This window comes from Mus caroli, chromosome 2 (genome assembly GCF_900094665.2).
Source record: "Mus caroli chromosome 2, CAROLI_EIJ_v1.1, whole genome shotgun sequence".
Lineage (NCBI taxonomy): Eukaryota > Metazoa > Chordata > Mammalia > Rodentia > Muridae > Mus > Mus caroli.
In genome coordinates this window covers 81,408,753-81,423,477 of record NC_034571.1, presented here as the reverse complement: position 1 = coordinate 81,423,477, position 14,725 = coordinate 81,408,753, and the positions used below count along the sequence as shown (strand labels likewise).

General features: G+C 36.5%; 1 protein-coding gene across 1 annotated transcript; it reads left to right on the top strand.

Moving 5' to 3' along the window:
• The first annotated feature begins 2,403 nt into the window (after positions 1-2,403).
• LOC110290206 (olfactory receptor 1052-like) lies at positions 2,404-9,430 on the top strand. Its single transcript, XM_021156701.2, has 2 exons — positions 2,404-2,743; positions 8,389-9,430. Exon 2 carries the CDS (start codon positions 8,492-8,494, stop codon positions 9,428-9,430), a length of 939 nt encoding a protein of 312 aa, XP_021012360.1. The 5' UTR covers positions 2,404-2,743; positions 8,389-8,491.
• The last annotated feature ends 5,295 nt before the right edge of the window (positions 9,431-14,725 follow it).

The window sequence follows — 14,725 nt, the reverse complement described above, 5'->3', positions numbered from 1 at the left end:
GCCAGTTGTGCCAGCACCATTTGTTGAAAATGCTGTCTTTTTTCCACTGGATGGTTTTAGCTCCCTTGTCAAAGATCAAGTGACCATATGTGTGTGGGTTCATCTCTGGGTCTTCAATTCTGTTCCATTGGTCTACTTGTCTGTCACTATACCAGTACCATGCAGTTTTTATCACAATTGCTCTGTAGTACACATAAAACCAGAGACACTGAAACNNATAGAGGAGAAAGTGGGGAAAAGCCTCGAAGATATGGGCACATTTGACAGTGTCTTTTGCCTTACCGAAGCTTTGCAGTTTCATGAGGTCCCATTTGTCAATTCTCGATCTTACAGCATAAGGCATTGTTGTTCTATTCATCATTTCAAATTTTCTGATATACTAGAAGAAGATCATCACAGCCTATGAGTGCTTTCCCAGATTTCAAACCCATTCTTCATTCACAAAATGAATTTACTTTGGTTACAGATAAATGGATGTAAATTAAAACATAAAATTCCATACAAGGAATGATGCCTTATACAACAAATGGACAAACAAAAACATTGTAAACTAGTGTGAATGATTTGAAGGACAGATTTTTACATCCTTAGAACCACTTTACACATAAATGCATAACAAATATTAAATAAACGAATAACAAAAATGCACTTACAATTTTATAATACTTATCTTTACAAACACTTTAGAAAGATTTTTTTTTTTAAAAATTCACTAGCTTCATTCTCCAATATGTCTAACATACATCTTTACTCTGAGACCTCATTTCAAAATTTTTGTTGTTTTTTGTTTTTAATCAAGTCATAAGGGCACAGATATAACAGGCAAAGTGATAATAATTGACTGTCTTCTGGAATGTAAAGTTAACATATATCCAGGATTCTTCTCATGTCTCCCTGGAGTCATGAGGAGGAAAGAAGTTTATGTTCTGTGTTTTAAAGATGTCTATCTCAGGTACTTCATTAAATGAAAAATTTTCCATTAAAACTGAGGTATGATTTCAGCCTTCACCTGATTCATCACATTCAGAAATTCAATTGTCTGAGAATCTGTTTATTTAGAGTTACAGGAAAATCAAATAATTGATTATTTTTTTTAAACAAAGATATACTGTCTAGTCATCAATGTGATTGGTTATATGAGGTATAAAGACACACATGATTTAACAGAGTCCAGGCAAGTCTTAAAAAGCCAGGCAACTTTCCATAATCATTCCTAGTATTCTTAAGTTCTTTATATTTTTGTAGACATATGAGTATTAGGGGGTTATTGTCTTTACCTGTATGTATTTACATGTAGAAGCTAGATAGAAAACCCTGGCACTGTTCATGAAGCATAATCCACCCTACTTTTTGAGAAAGGTTCTCTCAGTGGTATGGACCTTATAGAGTATGCTATACTTGATGGCAAGTTTCTCCCCTAATCTAATAGTCTCTGCCACTCAGAGTGGTATTAAAAATTGTGTGCCACCTTAACTGGCTGTTTTTCTAACACAGGTCTGTGAATTGAACGCAGACCCTCACCTTTTCATGGCAAATATTTTACCAAAACCACAGATATTCTTTAGACAGTTTAAAAACCAAAATATTTATACTTTGAAGATAATTTCCAAAGTGGCAAAGATTTAAATATATTTTTTATTAATATATTTCTCATTTTTTATTTACTGAAAAGTTCCAATATGTGATATTATCTTTTGGTATATGTTTTAATTTATGATCTGCTTCCTGAACTCTTGAAATTTAAAAGATATTTTTGTCACTTACCAATTATATGAGTTGATGTGAAATTAAATGGAAAAGTTCATGTGATTTGGTAGACAGGTACATATAATATAAAATATGTTTTGACCTTGTACCATGTCAGCTTATGATAATTAAACTACAACACACTTGAAAACAACTAAACTCTTAGTATCTTTTTTGTAAAAAAATAATGCCATCTTTCTCATAAAAGGTAGAGGATGTTGCTGAAATAAATGCTTTTATTCAGGGTCCACTTTAGAATGAAAATTATGTAGGAAGAATGTTAATTCCTGAAGATGTTTTTCTGAAAAATAACAAGTTTAAATTGTTTTAGTTGCAGAACACTTTAGCTATCATCCATGTGGTTTAAATATGACATTTTTCTCAACTTCTTCTCCTGTATTCACGGTCTTTATTCATCATTGTAACAGAATGCTTGAATTTAGAAAACAGTTACTTCCAAGGAATATTATTTGTAAAGGATACCCTTTCATAGCTTCAGTGCTGAAAGGAAAGGTATCCACTGAATAGATATCAGGAGTTCTGTCAGCTCATAGATTAGTTTAAGTCTCAGGAGATGAGAAGGATGGTAATAACTCAGTGTTGGCAACTGAGACACATAAAGAAGTAGAAGTAGATTTTTTCCCCCAGTAGAGCAGAAACTTCTATCTGCAACCCTATTATAAAGATCAAGTCCTTAAAGACTTGCGGAAGCCAGCTCTTGTATGGCAGATGTCTTGTTCTGAGCTTTGTTATGTTGAAAGAAAGAAAGTGTTAAGTTTCCATTTTAAGATTTTGATGTTTTCTGTTATTTCCAAAACGCTAAAGGAAACTCATTGCCAGTTATCCAAGTATAGTACTTATAGTACGGCTTAGAACATTATATTATTATTTGTGGATTATATATCTTTCAACCTTCCAGATCTCATAGACGAAAGCTTTATTTACCCAATGCTTATACACTTACATTAAATCTATATTCACTATTTTCTAGCATATGGTAAGTACAAGATTGTTTTTATTATTCAATACAATATTCACATAGTACCTTAAAGATATTTGCAAAGTCATGTAATTTCTAAAAATATGACTATATGAGAATTATAATTTATATATAATATATTGTTTCAGCCTAATTTTATAAAATAGTACTTTTAGATCATTTAGACATAATTTCTTCAAAAGTTTCAATACAGTATTTATAAAACTATTTTCTATTTTTCTTCCATCCATTTTCCATCCTGGTAGATGTTTACTGTTCAGAGTTCTGAGTTTAAGATGGCTCAGACCAACTTTGGTATGACAAATTCCACACTTTGCCACAAAAGCTCTGGTCTTCAGTCTGATACAGATATTAATTGTGAATATCTAGCTTGTCTCACTTATTTTATGCTATTATTGCTATAATACAGTTTCAATATTGGTTTAATCCTCAATGTCAAAATTTTATGTTTCCACATTATCTGGCATTTTACTTTATTTGTCTTTTACATTCAAACTATAAACTACTCAGTTTGTGTGTTTTAAAGTATATCCCATCATGCGGGATTCAGATATTCGTGGGTGTGAGGGGAACCGCAAACCTGGAAGGAGATGGGAGGAAAAGAAAGAGAAATAGGAGACCAGGAAGGGTACCTATAGAGGTCTCGTTTATTATGCTGAGGTGCCTTCTTTTTAAAGCATACATCACGGGGAATATGGGAGGGGTCAAGGGAGAATTATACAAAGAACAAAGAAGTGGGCATCTGCTGACATGGGGGCCGAAGTCAGAAGCCAAGCAGTGGGCACTCTGCATCTTATCTTCGAAACATCGATCCTCCTTGACAGCCTTGGGTGTCAAGCTGGGCTCAGGCATAACTCATGTCCTTGGATGTCATGGGAACTCAGGAAGAGATAGGGAAGAGGGGACTATAATTATTCAGCTTTTAATGCCTCAGGTGCCAGGAAGGGAATAGGGAGGAAAGGGGGTGATAACCAGCTCTTAGTACAAGGCCATTTGGCCTGTTAGGGAAATTGTGAAGGGCTCACTTTCTCACAGGATGGTCCCTGACATCTCCCCCTTCTGAATTAAATTTAATAAGNCCACACTTAACTGAGGTGATCAAATAATTTTCTCATCCTTAGATGAGTGGGCATTACCATGGCTGGGGGGACATTGACCGGATTCCTCCCGTGGGTGCTGTCACAGACCCACACTTGTGGCTCTTGGTATCTTTTGGGGAGGGGAGGCAGAGCCTTAGAAAATTTTTTACTTTTAATTGTAACTAGATACCAACCTCTTCTAAACCGGGTTTGTCTCTCAGGGAACTCAGAAACGGTCTGTTTGGACCTTCCCCTGCAATACTTAGTTTGCACCCAAACTGGGCCCATACCGGATTCGTATTTATCATGAACCAGCATTCACAGTTCTGAGTTCTGTGCAGCTCCCGTAGGAGAATTGTCAACCTTAGACTCAGTAAACCCTCTATAAGAATTATGCCAATTGTAACACCACAATTTGTGGTTCTCAAGCTGGAGAAGCTCAAGTAGAAGCTGGAGGTCACCCTTCTTTGTCCCTACTGTCTCCAAAGCCTGAGGAACCAAGAGGACTCTGCACTAGCACCAAGGGTGAAAAATTGGAGACGAGTCATTGTTTCTGCCTCGGTGGGAGGAGGATCTTCTTTGTCTGAGTCCTGGATATCCAGCTGATGGTAGTGGACTGCAACCGGCTTACTTAAAGCAGCTTCAATCTGTGACTTAACAAAACTGGTTAATTTTCTAAAGGCCCAGGGGCCAAAAGATAAAAGCAGTAAAATACCCAAAAAAAGTTCCCAAAAGTGTGGGAAGCAAGGTGGTGACCCAAGGAGAAGTAGAAAACCAATTTTTATACCAATATTCTTGTTTCTCTCTGCTGCGTTTTCTCTCTTCCAAACTAGCTCTAACTTTATCTATACTATCTTGAACTAAGCCGGTCTTGTCAGAGTAAAAACAACATTCTTCTTTGAGAGCTGCACTTAACCATCCTTCTTTAAGAAACACTAAATCAAGACCTTGCCTATTTTGTAATACTACTTCAGACAGAGAGACCAAGGAATCTTTTAAATTTTTTAAGCCACTCTGTAGCTCTTGAATATCTCTGTCCACAGCAAGGTGAAGCTGAGTATATTGCTGTTGAGAAGTGACCAAGGAGGCAATGCCTGTTCCTGTGCCTGCAGCTCCTAAGCCTAGGATTACTGCTAAGGTTACTGCAGAAATAGGCTCTCTCTTATTACGGGGTAGATCTGTGTCACTCTTCCATAATTGGAGGAGGTCTTCTGCATGGTGTACTGTCAGCTTCGGGAGAAGCTGAACTGCAACACAATAATCTCTGTCATTTAAAAATGTCTGAGTAACTATATAAGTAGTAAGTCCAGTAGAACATGCTAAATAAGTACCATTAGGTGCTCCAAGGTATCGAGAGGTGGCCTCTACAATAATAGTTTGATTGCAAACCTCTAATAAGGCCTGGGGAGGAAGCATGGAAGGCCCCAAAAGGCAAAAGCCAATGCCAGACACCTGTCTCAGAGTGAGTCCATCATGGCTCTCGGGGTGCCATCCAAGTTTGCTAGAATCATTAATTGCAGTAACTGATCCGAATGTTGCCACCCCTTCGTAAAAGGGAGGTTGAGGAGAAAAGCACACCCAACATTCTTCATACTGAGTAGCATTAGTTGTGTGGTTAGTAGCAATTGATGCATTTACATCTATGAATACAAATTTGTATGTGAATATGTAAGTATAAATTACATATACAGCTATTCATGCACAAATTATTTGGTTGTACATTCATGTCTAAAACATAAATGACTTGTTAATAACAAATATATTTAAATTCAATATTTCATAAAATTAATAAAAAATTTTAGCATGATCAAATCCTTTGATTCACACTTTTTGGTATTGGAAATCATTCTTTGATGTCTACCAGGATGACAGTATTAAATGGACGATAGCTCTGAGTTTATTTCTGAGATGGATATGTGTCTAGATTTGAGATCCAATAATTTAGAGGCTAACGAGGTATTGACAGATGGTGATACATTTCTGCATTAATCACTTAGTCACGTGCATTCAGTGGGTAGTAGCATAAACATAACTGAATATTATTTCCATCATACATAATTTTCTACTTTCCCTTTTCTCATTCATGGGGATCATCCATTAAAACATGTCTTTATTCAGAAATTTAAAAATACAGAATTAATGCAACTGGCCACAACATTACACATCTTGGTACTAAATATCTTTTATTTATATATTTAGAAATATCTGAATGTGTATATAAATACACATACATGTATTTAAATAAATCTAGTGAACTTGAAAGCGAGCAAGAAAAGGTATAAAGAAGAGGGTTTACTGAGGGGAAATTTTATGGAAAAATATCTAGCTGCATCACAATCTAAAAATATAAAAGAAGCATTTTTGTAAATCATTGATATGTTCAAAGGCACCTATTCCTGATCCTTTTTACACAGCAAAAGTAGATTCACTATTCTTCCAAAGGCCACTGATTTGGAACATAGACAGGGAACATAAGTGTATTTAGTTTCAGTCTATCAACATGGAACAGGACATGCCAGATTTACCTAGATCCTGACTGGGATATATGAGGTACTACAATATTTCTTTGAATTCTGTAGTGATTCACATGCATTCATAAGGAAAGTAAATGTTTTCTGATTGTTAAGCAGACATTGAAATTATCTGCTTATGAGATAAACACATTTCACAAATATCAGGCAAATTTATAATTTCAAAAGAAAAATGCTTGTTTTTTGCAAAATTAATTTTGTCCAAGCAAGATAAGTGACAAATGATAAAAATGAGAGTATGTAGCAAATAAATGTATACTAGAGTAAACCAGAAATATGGAATTGATGTACTATGATATCTTATGCAAACTTTCTCTCACTGAGAGTTTTCAAGTACTTTTCAATACTTTTGAATCATTTCCATTTACCCTTGCTTTTTCACCTCACATTTATGCAAATTTAGGAGCTTCTACTACATAACATTCTACATTATGGTTTGAACCAGCAATGTTCTTTCCAAGCAAAGTCTTTGCTTACACATCGACAAATCAAATTAATCACTTTTGTCATTTTGCACACGCAGTGGATCTTAAATTGAGTCCTTCATTGGACAGTTTATATATGACCGATTGAATGATAATTTCTAGTGTTATTTAAATAGGAATCTCCATTGTGCATAGATGCTGCCTCATATTGGAAAAGAGATTGTTCACATGTGAATCAGAGGAAGTCCACAAGACACAGGGAAAACCTTGGATTGTGAGGGTAGGAATTGTACATTACTCAATTGCTCTTACAAACTGAGACAGGAAGAAGGCAGAATGATGAAGAAAAAAAATCATTATATTTTTGCCTTAGAGGAAAGGGTCTTGTGCTACAGAGAGTAGTGTTATAGGCTCAAAAGGGCTATTTGGTTAAAAAATGTTTCCCCTCTTAGAGCCTCCAGTAGGAGTGTGGCATCATAGCAATGTATATTTCATCTAAAAAATATTAGATATGATTGTCATGTTTCTGACTTCCAAACTGTATGTAAATGAATATTTATTAATTTAAGCTATATATTTTTAGAAAAATTTCACAGTAAACATAATAAAACCGAAAATAATATTACTTATAGCACTACAATAATTTTACATACTAGTTATCTTTTTTGCTTATATCTACAAATGTTTATATTTCTAACAGTGCCATATGAAGACATGGTGTTGCTGATTTAAGTGCATCAGCATTTAAAAAGAGTCATAGAGGCTCATTATAGTAAAGTATACATATTTATCAACTGCATGAGAGAATATATGTATAATTTAATTATCTGATATATACCACAACTCTGAAGAATTGATAATGCATCATTTCAATAGGAAATGATGTTATGTTGTATTTTACCTTTCTAAATAGAAAATATATCAGGAAATTACAGGTTTCAGTGTATCACACAACTTATTGCTTCCTTATGATGCATGTAATGGATTGTTTTATTATTTTTAAGAATATTTGAGAATAAAAACAATATATAAAACTAAAATTTCACAAAAATGTGAAGGCAAAATTGTCATACAAACAACACTTCTAATGATTAATCATTTTAAAACAAAGAACAAATGAAAACAACTATGTATTTTTTTCCTGGTTCAGTTTTCCTAAATAATATGACAATGATTATGCCAGTCAGAGATTCAGGTGGAAGATGAGAACAAATTTGAAGCAACACATTTAGAAATAGAAGGTGACATGGTACTGAAGTCGGTGTGTAATTTCCAGGGTAACTGGAAATTAAATACATTGAATGGTTGCGTACAGGATAATGAAAATTCCCTTGCACAGATTGTTGATAGCTCATACTGCTCCAAAGCAGAAGTCTGAGGAATTTTGAAGAATAAGAGTCCATATATCACACTCAGGATCCAAGTCTCAATTGTATCAACTGACAGCTTTCTATTATAAAAGACATTTTTCTTAACCTTAGTATTCTGTCATAATTGATAATAGGGAATAAACTAATGTGGGTTTAATCTCAGCATATAGATTGTCTGAAATTGTAGAACACAAATTGACTATGGCTGAGGTTGCTGTTTTGATTTATCTTCCCCAGGGCAACTCTTCATGACCATGATGGTTATCAGATTCTGGAGAAAATCCTTTTTATAGTCCTTAAGTGAAATGACTATTTTGGAATTAAGTAGACTACTGAAAACATGGCAATTTGGAATCATACAGGTGTGAGTGAATTCATTCTGGTAGGCCTGACTGAAAATCCTAATTGGCAGGTTCCTCTCTTCTTGCTTTTCAGTGTAGTGTATTTCATCATTCTTGTAGGTAACTGGGGAATGATTATCTTGATCTGGTTGAATGCCCAACTTCATACACCAATGTACTTTTTCCTTAGTAACCTTTCTTTCTGTGATATCTGCTACTCTACTATCATTGCTCCAAAGATGCTGCTCAATTTCTTGTCAGAACACAAGTCTAGTACATTCTTTGCCTGTATTCTGCAGAGTTTCTTTTTTGCAGTTTATGTAACGACAGAAGTAATCCTCCTGTCTATGATGGCCTATGATCGCTATGTGGCAATTGCAAATCCCTTAATGTATACAGTTATCATGACACACAACATCTGCACTCAAATGGTTCTTGCATGTTACTTGGGTGGCCTCATTAATTCCCTGACTCACACAATAGGTTTACTCAGACTGGACTTTTGTGGTCCCAACATTGTGAATCACTTCTTCTGTGACATCCCTCCTCTTTTGAAGCTTGCGTGCTCTGATGCACACATCAATGAGATGCTGCTTTTGGTCTTCTCTGGAATGATTGCTATTTTCACTTTTATCATCATCATGGTGTCCTATATCCACATTATCATTGCCATCCTGAGAATCCGTTCATCTGAGGGGAGGCGCAAAGCTTTCTCCACTTGTGCCTCACATTTGACAGCTGTGACATTATTTTATGGGTCTTTGACTTTTAATTATATCCAGCCAAGCTCTCAGTACTCCATGGAACAGGAAAAGCTCTCTGCTATGTTTTATACCTTGGTCATCCCTATGCTGAACCCTCTGATTTATAGCCTGAGGAACAAGGATGTAAAGGAAGCAGCAAAAAGATTGATTTGTAGGGAGAACAGTACCTCATGAGTCTGTATTATCTCTCCCTCTGAAAACTGAATGAGAATATTCAAACCCACTTTATTAAAGTTATGTCAGTGACACACCCAACATAAACTACAATTGATTCAATTTTATGTCGGGCAAAAATCTCCAATTTGACCTCAAAACAAAAACCAGTCTTTACTAATCAACAGCATAAAATCTTTATTATTATGAAACCTGATAAATACTTAAGATATATTTTCCTGTTAAAATCTGAAGAATATTAACCCTTTAAAAGAGTTAAATATATTTTAGATCAAAAGAGTATTTTAATAATCTTTATTAATAAATTAGTGTTTTACTGAAAACTTACAATGTGCCCAATAGCATGGCTTTTATAAACTTTGTATACTTGCTTCTACAAATGTCCCCATGTAAGTGACATAACTATTTCTCAGTTTGCATATAATTGTAATAGTATAGTAACTGGATGCATAAGAAATAAAATTCATGACTTAAAGTTTTAAATAAATTAACTATATGAGGTCCTGGATTGTGACAATTACTGTAAAAAATAAATGTAACTCTTATATATTATTTTTTGTTGCAAGCCTAGCCTTTAATGGCTGAGCCATTAGCTTTCTCCCGAGAGGTTCTGCATAGCCTGACCAACACAGAAGCAGATGCTTGTAGAGAACCATTGGAATGAGCGTGGGGACCACAATGGAGGAGTTAGGGGAGGAATTGAAGGAGTTGAAGTGGTCTGCAACCCCATAGGAAAAACAACAATAACAACTAACCAGATGCCCCAGAGCTCCCAAGGACTAAACCACTAATCAAAGAGTACACATAGAGGGACTCAAAAGAACACTTGCTTAGTTGTCTTCATAGCAGCCTTATTTGTAACAGCTAGAAAGTAGAAACAACCTATATGTCCCTCAACTGAAGAATAGATGAAGAAAATGTGGTTCATTTACACAATGCAATACAACTCAGCTGTTTTTTAAAAGCAACATCATAAGTTTTGCAGGCAAATTGATAGAACTAGAAAATATCCTTACTGAGGTATTCCAGACTCAAAAAGGATATACATGTTGTGTATTTAATTATAAATGGCCAATTATTAGTCATAAAACATTACAATCTACAAATCTGGAGAAACCAAATAACATAGCAGGCTCAAAGGAGGCTGATTAAATCTGTCTCAGAAGGTAGAATAAAATAGACATTGGTGGTATATGTAGGGAGGGAACTGGGTGGAAGACGTGATGGAGAGGGGAGCAGGGTTGGGGTAATCATGTGTAGGGAGAGCAGGGGAGAGAGCAGAGTACCTATAGGATGTGCCAAAGACCTGGGATGTGGGAAGGTACCATGGTGGCTATGGGGGTGACTGTAGCTGGAACTCCTAGTACTGATGTATATGCATCCTGATGTGGCCATTTCCTTAGCCAGCCATGTCTCCCAGTGGAAGACTAAACACAGTAACCCACCCATAAAACTTTTGACCTAAAATATGTCCTTCCTTCAAGAGGTTCAGGTAAAGATACAGCAGAGATAGAAAATATTTTAAAAATTTTGATACTTACATAATTACGTGGGAACAATCTATAAACTCTAAAGTTAGACAAAATTAAGTTTTCTCAGATGAATATTCAGTTTAATTGAGAGAGTTATATTATTTATTAAGCTAAAAGACTAACTAGACAAATAAAGTATATGTCCACAGAGAAGTAGCTAATGAAATTTTAAAATAAAATGTAATGAAATGTTTCCCCATTTTTATTCAGGTATTTATTATTATGAAGTTCTCTTATGATATAATTTTGAGTCTTTTCTTGAGCCATTCTACAATTAAAAATTTGTATATGAGTATATATATTTCAGGAGAAAGTCAATCTTTTAAAATAAGACAAAACTTTTTCTAAATATACATTAGTAATTCTATGGCAAGAGGATCCAGCAATACCACTCCTGAGCATATACCCAGAAGATGCTCTAACATGTAATAAGGATATATGCTACACTATATTTACACAGCCTTATTTATAATAGCCAGGATCTGGAAAAAACCCAGATGTCCCACAACAGAGGAATGGATAAAGAAAATGTGGTACATTTACACAATAGAGTACTACTCAGCTATTAAAAACAATGAATTTATGAAATTCTTAGGTAAATGGATGGAACTAGAAATTATCATCCTGAGTGAGGTAACCCAGTCACAGAAGAACACACATGGTCTGCATTCACTGATAAGTGGATATTAGCCCAGATGCTCAGAATACCCAAAATACAATTCACAAACCACATGAAACTCAATAAGAAGGAAGTCCAAAGTGTGGATACTTTGATCCTTCTTATAAGATGGAACAAAATACCCATGGAAGGAGTTACATATACAAAGTCTGGAGCAGAGACTGAAGGAATGACCATCCAGAGACTGCCCAACCTGGGGATCCATCTCATATACAATCACCAAACCCAGACACTTTGGTGGATGTCAACAAGTGTTTCCTGACAGGAACCTGGTATAGCTGTCTCCTGAGAGGATCCACCAGTGCCTGACAAATACAGAGGTGAATCCTTGCAACCTACCACTGGACTGAGCACAAGGTTCCCAATGAAGGAGCTAGAGAAAGGACCTGAGGAGCTGAAGGGGTCTGCAGGCCCATAGGAGGAACAACAATATGAACTAACCAGTACCCCCAGAGCTCATGTCTCTAGCTGCATATGTATCAGAGGAGAGGCCCTTGGTCTGGCAAAGATTATATGCCCCAGGACAGGAGAATGTCAGGGCCAGGAAGCGGGAGTGTGTGGGTTGGGGATCAGGGTGGGGGGAGAGTATAGGGGTATTTTGGAAAGGAAACTAGGAAAGGGGATAACATTTGGAATGTAAATGAAGAAAATATATAATAAAAAAGGGGGGTCTCTTCCCCAGTTAGGGGAATGCCAGGGCTAGGAAGCAGGAGTGGGTGGGTTGGTGAGCAGGGGTAAGGAGTACGGGGTAGGTGGTAGAGGGTTTTCAAAGGGGAAACTAGGAAATGGGACAACATTTGAAACATAAAGAAAATATATAATAATAATATTAATTACAAAGGAGATTCCTACAAAGAGAATATCTTCACAGGAAGAAAACATTCATTAGGACACAATTTGGATTCAGGGACCGATGTAAGCTTGACCAAGTTTCTTGCTCTTAGAATGTATACTTTTGGAATGTTAGATTAGGATAAAACAGGCCTCCTAGGAACATCAATCAAAAAGAGCATAACAAGCTGCAATAAGACTAGGTATATAGCATCACATCAAGGCTTGAGAAGGCAACCCAGTAGGAGGAAAGGGGGCTACATATAGGCAAAAGAGTCAGGGACAGCTCCTGCTCCTACTGTAAGGATTTTAAAAGAAGACTAAGCTTTTCAGTTATAACATGCATATAGAAGACCTAAATCAGAACTCTACAGGTTCCCTGATCTCTGAAATTTCCCATGAGTCCTGGTGAGTTGATTCTGTGGGCTATGTTCTCCTTGTGCATCCCTTACCTCTCTGATCTCTTTGATGATGATTCTGCTAGGCTCCAGACCCAGCACTCTCTTCAGTCAGAGCAATCTCTAGGTTGAAGGTTTGTGACTGGAGTTCCACTTGCAGTTCCTCCACTTGAGGTCTTGTCTGGTTACAGAAAATAATCAGTTCAGTCCCCACATACCCCATTACTCAGAGTGTTTGCTAGGGATACTCTTACAGATTCCATAGAGTTACCATTGCACTAGGTTTCTAACTCACCCCACAAATACATGCCAATTTCAGTTGTTTCGCCCAATATTTTCTCTCCATTCCCATCTGATCCATCGTGTTCTCAACCCCATATATACCCAGTTCACCTAAAAAACTCTATTCTGTTTTCTCTCCCTTGAGAGATCCTTTTGTCACCATTTAAGAACTTGTTACTTAGTTTCTTTGTGTCTAAAGATTGTAGCATGATTATACATTACAGTGAATATCCAATTATAAGTGAGTATATACCACAATTTCCTTTCTGGGTCTATGTTACCTATGCAGAATGATTTTTTTTTTCTAGATCAAACCAGCTGCCTATAAATTTCATGATGTCATTTTAAAAAAATTTTTATTAGGTATTTTCCTCATTTAAATTTCAAATGCTATACCAAAAGTCTGCCATACCCTCCCCCCCCCAAACCCCCTACCCACCCACTCCCACTTCTTGACCCTGGAATTCCCCTGTACTGAGGCATATAAAGTTTGCACGACCAATGGGCCTGTCTTTCCACTGATGGCCAACTAGGCCATCTTCTGATACATATGCAGCTAGACAGATGAGCTCAGGGGGTAGTGGTTAATTCATATTGTTGTTCCACCTATAGGGTTGCAGATCCCTTCAGCTCCTTGGGTACTTTATCTAGCTCCTCAATTGGGGACCTTGTGATCGATCCAATACCTGACTGTGAGCATCCACTTCTGTGTATGCTAGGCCCCAGCATAGTCTCACAAGAGAGAGCTATATCAGGGTCCTTTCAGCAGAATCTTGCTAGTGTATGCAATGGTGTCAGCATTTGGAGGCTGATTATTGGATGGATCCCCAAATATGGCAGACTCTAGATGGTCCATCGTTTTGTCTCAGCTCCAAACTTTGTCTCTGTAACTCCTTCCATGGGTGTTTTGTTCCCAATTCTAAAAAGAGGCAAAGTGTCCACATTTTGGTCTTCGTTCCTCTTGAGTTTCATGTGTTTCACAAATTGTATCTTATATCTTGGGTATGCTAAGTTTCTGGACGAATATCCACTTATCACTGAGTACATACCATGTGAGTTCTTTTGTGTTACCTCACTCAGGATGATGCCCTCCATGTCCATTCATTTGCCTAGGAATTTCATAAATTCATTCTTTTTAATAGCTGACTAGTACTCCATTGTGTAAATGTACCACATTTTCTGCATCCATGCCTCTGTTGAGGGGCATCTGGGTTCTTTCCAGCTTCTGGCTGTTATAAATAAGACTGCTATGAACAGAGTGGAGCATGCGTCTTTCTTACCAGTTGAAACATCTTCTGGATATATGCCTAGGAGAGGTATTGCTGTCTCTGGTTTTATGTGGAGTTCCTTGTTCCACTTAGATTTGACCTTAGTACAAGGAGATAGAAAAGGATCGATTCGCATTCTTCTACATGATAACTACCAGTTATGCCAGCACCATTTGTTGAAAATGCTGTCTTATTTCCACTGGATGGTTTTAACTCCCTTGTCAAAGATCAAGTGACCATAGGTGTGTGGGTTCATTTCTGGGTCTTCAATTCTATTCCATTGGTCTACTTGTCTGTCCCTATAT

What these genes read in the sequence shown, in the direction of transcription:
- LOC110290206 (XM_021156701.2), top strand. Translation starts at nt 8,492, where the DNA reads ATGGCAATTTGGAATCATACAGGTGTGAGTGAATTCATTCTGGTAGGC.